We start from the raw sequence: 4,989 nt of genomic DNA, 5'->3' as shown, positions 1-4,989 counted from the left end.
GGGAGAGGAGAGTTGCTGACCCACGATCGTCCCGACGTCAGCTGGGCACCCAGACGGCTAGATTCTCTAAAGAGATCCTTTGGTACCCCGCTAAACAGTGACAGGCCTACTCTGATCGGTCCAATGGCGACAATCGCCACCCTCAATCATCAACGGCAGTCTCAAACGGCAGTCAATCTCTCGCAGTCAAACTCTGGTCAACTCCGGTCAACTCCAGTCAAGTGGGTTCTGACGGAAACCCTGAAATGAACTCACTGTTAGCTCTAGTTTACTTTACCACTGCCCTATCTAACCCTGTCTGAGATCGCATGAGACTTACTTGTTATACGGCAATAGCGCAACACAGGTGACTGGGCCACGTGACTATTTCTGTGACAGACGCGCAGGGACGTCTTGTTTTGTATGAATTTTCCCCACGACTGAGAACCAGCCAGCGTCGCGTCCTCTCAGGGCGTTAGCTTAGGCCTACGTGACATTTTTTCCGCCTAACTAATAACTCCTTGGGACACCCGTAACATTATTCAGACTGATAAACGATCTATAATAATTTCAAATTCAATAATAGGCCCTTACTTCATGAATCGCATCATTATTAATTCGGTAAATTACATTTAATATCATATAGGCCTAGTTCCGCAATCTCTCGCTATGAGCAGGCAGCGCTCTCTCCCCTCAGATGACCTTGAACGCTCAGTATCGCTAATGGCGGGGCATTTGAAATTACAGTACTCTGAAATTTCTGAATATTACATATATATATATATATATATATATATATATATATATATATATATATATATATATATATATATATATATATATATATATATATATATATATATATATATATTATTCCTGGGTGTGGGGTATAACTATACATACCTATTATTTAACGAATTGACAGTGTAAAAAAAAAGGTACTGTAAGGATGCTAAAAAAACAAAAATAACATGGTTCAATTTTATTTTAGTATACAAGATAATAATTTTTCATTAATGTAATACGCATTTAAACAAACTATACAGAAGGCTTAATCTTAACGAAACATGTACTTCAATGTTGAGATGAAATACTATTGTTTTGTTACATCCCACAAAGAATAACTAAACATGAAAATGTCTCTCATCAACTTCGAAATCAGAGTTGGATAATCTCATCTAATGGGAGCCTTGAGCCTGGATCTGGCTGGTAAGTTTCTCCAGTCGGGGCTCAGTCGTGGAAAGTGCTACTCTCAAATCGTGTTCAGGTTGCAACCGATTCCTGCTGTTTGTTTTGATGAGAGCCAGAGCGGAAAACCCGGATTCGCACAAATAAGTAGTAGCGAATGGCAAGAGCACTTTCACAGCTTCGCTTCCAAGGACTGGTTTCTCCTTCTTAACAGCAGTCCAGAACACGCCGAGTGACTGTCGCTGAAAGTTGAAGAGGAGAGTTTCATCATGTTGTACTTCGATGAGCTCCTCTTGGAGACTTAGAATGGAAGACTCTTCTTCTGAGAGGTCTTCGACTTGGACATCGAAGGGTCTGCGCACCCATTTGTATTTCTCGTGTAATTCTTCATCCGGAATATATCTGTCGAACTCATCACTCAACTTCTCAAGATGCTCAACAATGATATTTTGTACGTCCAGAAGTGAGACGTCTTCTTTATCTTTGAGAAAAAGGTTCAAGAGTGGAAAAGACGCAGCATTCCCCTGTTCAATCTTTCCCTTCCACAATCTCAGTTTCGCCTTGAATGCCTTGAGTTTTTCTGACAAAGTGACATAAGTTTCATCCCTTCCTTGCATGGACATGTTCAGCAAATTCAACTCAGAGAATATATCTGCCAGATATGCCAGCTGAAGCAACCACCTTGGTTCCGAAAGCCTTGATGCTAGTGCGTGTTTCTTCTCGTTCAAGAATATTTCAACCTGTGTACGCATTTCAAACACTCTCTGGAGCACTTTCCCTCGAGACAGCCACCTGACGGCAGAGTAGTAAAGCAGGTGTTAATACTCCGACCCCATATCAGAGCACATCTGGTTGAACAGCCTTGAATTCAGAGCTGATGATTTAATAATGTTTACTATTTGAATCACATCTTCCATCACAGACTTAAGCTCATGTGACAGTTTCCGGGAGGCAAGGTTTTCCCGGTGGCGCAGACAATGAACCACTATCACTGTCCCTAGCATTGCCGGTGCTCCGTCTGAGCACACACTGAAACACTGATCCCGCTTAGGTTTTCTTCCTTGATGAAGTTGTCAACCAACTTGAACAGATCCTCACCTGTTGTTGTCGTCTCCAGTCGTTTACAGAACAGGAAGTTCTCTTCCATGTCGCTCTTCCCTTGGTACCGTGCATATACCAAGAGCTGTGCATCGTCACTGACGTCAGTTGACTCATCCAACTGCAAGCTGAATTTTCCGCTCTCTTTGATGGCAGTCACTACTTGTTCTTTGATGTATGCCGACATTTCTTGAATCCTTCGGCTGAGTGTGTTGTTTGACAGTGGAATAGTTTCAGTCTTTTTCACTGCATCATCTCCGATAACAGTGCGAACCATATCAAGGACTGCTAGTTTCACCAAATTTTCCCCATTTGTGTGTGGCTGTTTACACTTAGCAATTCTTTTTGCAACCAGATAGGATGCAATTGTTGCTTGCCGAACATAAAACACTGTTGTGTTCATAGGGGTGTCTAACCGCTGACGCTTCAGTTGCTCTTAAAATACTGGCGGCCTTTCTCTGCCAGCGTCGGATGTTTTCCCTGGAGATGGCGCCTAAGCCTGTTTTCTTTGAGTTACTCGTGGCTGAGCACTTCGCCACATATAACGCATTGAGGTTTTTTGACCCCATGATCGATGAGAAGCGTGAACCCAATGTCAAGGAATTCTTCTCTGTACACCCGCTTGCTGGACATCACTGAAGAATCTGAAATTAAATATATACTTGCTTACTCATCCATCAGGCAAGAGATGCTCTTTGGTACAAATTTAAAAAAACGCAACGCACATGTATGGAAGGTAAAATTAGCATCAACTTGTGCAATCAATTATCACTGACATGCTGTGGTACAATACTTCGTCATCTACCCCTTTCCCTTCACCCCACCCCTTTCCATTCACCCTCCACCCTTACACCCGCTTCCATTTTTTTTTCTTTTTTTTTAGGTTAAGGTGAGGAATGGATGGAAGGCATGCTGGGGCTCAAGGCACAGCCAGACATGAGGGATAGAGAAGTCACAACATATAGACGTGAGGGGAAAGGTTGGAAAAGATGTTTAATGAGTTAAACAGAGGGGGACGACACCCCTTGCTTTACATATTACAGAGTTTGTTGGCTACCTAAGCTAACCTAGGATTTAGGATGAGGTTGAACAATGGTTACTTCAGTAGACAATGACTAGATTGATTTTACAATTACAAGTTTATTAAAATCTTATACTGTATTACGTTATGGACTCACTAGAATCTAGATTGTGACTTGTTAAATGTGAACTTAAATCATCTAAGTTTTAATCTAAGGTGGATCACTGTGGCAGACATAGATGGGTCGCGGGTTGGGTTGTTGTAGTGCGGACAGACTCCGGGGCCACCAGGCGTGGGGTCGCCCTCCGTTGATGTCTTCCCCGCGTAGGAGGTCTGGGCTGTGAGGGTCGTCCAGGAGTTTGTCCCAAACCTTCTTCCCTAGGCGATGGAACCTGAAGTTGAGAGCCTCTGTTTTATTTCTTAGGTGGATGGTTTCCACTGTCTCCTGGTAGGGTGGCGCTTGGCCACTGGCTGATCTCAAACACTTGTTTTGGAAGCTCTGTAGTTGTTGTAGTTTAGTCTTCCCGAGTGTGACGAGTGGTATATGTGGGTACTCCAACACAGGCCTCACCAGCGCCTTGTACAGGTAAACTTGTATCTTCTCAGGCATCAGTTTAAAACGATTTAATTTAGCTGCAGCGACTTTGCCTTTATTTAGTCTGTCCTTCACATGAGAAATGATGCCCGTCCGAGAGATGATGAGGCCGAGCAGCCTGCCTTGTTTAGAGTACTCAATATCCTTATCGTCGATCATCAATGGCGCCGGCTTGAATTTGGTTATGGGTATGACCTCGAATTTTATTTTGTTTGTTTTTATTTTCCATTTATTTTTATACTCCCAGACACCCTCTATTGCCCGAGCAGTGAGTCGCGCCATCCTTGCCGTGGACCTTCCTGGGCAGGTGACGATCTGTGTTACATCGTCAGCATACATGACGTACTCGCTGCCGACGATTGGGGGGTGGCAGGTCAGCCGTGTAGAGCGTGTAAAGGGTTGGTGAAAGACAAGAGCCCTGAGGCACGCCACTCGAGAGTGAGAATTCTTCTCCAAAATGTTCTTGCATCTTGATTTTGGTTCTGCGGTCCGTAATGAAGTTGCACAGCAGGCTCGTCAGGTTTTCGGGTAGCCTCAGTTGTATGATCTTATACTGCAGCCCCACGTGCCAGACTTTGTCAAACGCCTTGCTGACGTCCCTCAGTACTATGTTGCACTGCAGGCGGCCAGTCATGGCATTGGCGATCTGCTCGTAGGCCTGAGCTATAGCTGTGGATGTGCCTCGGTATTGGCGGAAGCCGAACTGGCTGGGATTATGCACGTCTTCGTCTTCCAGATACATCCGCAATCGCTTGTTGACTATTTTTTCGAAAATTTTGGCAGGTACTTCTAGTAGCGATAGTGGTCAAAAGTTTTCGACTTTGTTTGGAGACTTCCCTGCTTTTGGTATGAGGCGAATAACGGCGATTTTGAACATCTTAGGGAAGTATCCAGAGGCGAGGCAGGCGTTGCATACATGAGCAAGCCTCTCTATCATGTTGTCGGGGAGTTGAGCCAGGATCTTTTTCTTAATGTGACTTTGCCCAGGTGATTTGTTTTTAAACCCTTTTATGACGTCAGGTAGCTTCCGTCCACCAGTTTAGTGAAGTCAGCCCGTGGGAGCGGCTGGAGCAGGTGCTGATGGTCCTGCAACTGACCTAAAAAGTCC

The 4,989-nt window shown here is 44.3% G+C and overlaps 2 protein-coding genes across 2 annotated transcripts; both read right to left on the bottom strand.

The window, feature by feature from the left end:
• Nucleotides 1-1,157: 1,157 nt before the first annotated feature.
• On the bottom strand, nt 1,158-1,919 carry LOC121860300 (zinc finger BED domain-containing protein 5-like). Its single transcript, XM_042357376.1, has one exon. The coding sequence runs from the start codon at nt 1,917-1,919 to the stop codon at nt 1,158-1,160; it is 762 nt and encodes a 253-aa protein (XP_042213310.1).
• Nucleotides 1,920-2,164: 245 nt separating this feature from the next.
• On the bottom strand, nt 2,165-2,668 carry LOC121860288 (protein FAM200A-like). Its single transcript, XM_042357366.1, has one exon. The coding sequence runs from the start codon at nt 2,666-2,668 to the stop codon at nt 2,165-2,167; it is 504 nt and encodes a 167-aa protein (XP_042213300.1).
• Between the last annotated feature and the right edge of the window lie 2,321 nt (nt 2,669-4,989).

This window comes from Homarus americanus, unplaced genomic scaffold (genome assembly GCF_018991925.1).
Source record: "Homarus americanus isolate GMGI-L3 unplaced genomic scaffold, GMGI_Hamer_2.0 scaffold60598, whole genome shotgun sequence".
NCBI classification, from domain to species: Eukaryota; Metazoa; Arthropoda; class Malacostraca; order Decapoda; family Nephropidae; genus Homarus; species Homarus americanus.
The sequence above is the reverse complement of the archived record's forward strand: the minus strand, read 5'-3'. Positions and strand labels throughout refer to the sequence as shown.

What these genes read in the sequence shown, in the direction of transcription:
- LOC121860300 (XM_042357376.1), bottom strand. Translation starts at nt 1,919, where the DNA reads ATGCGTACACAGGTTGAAATATTCTTGAACGAGAAGAAACACGCACTA.
- LOC121860288 (XM_042357366.1), bottom strand. Translation starts at nt 2,668, where the DNA reads ATGAACACAACAGTGTTTTATGTTCGGCAAGCAACAATTGCATCCTAT.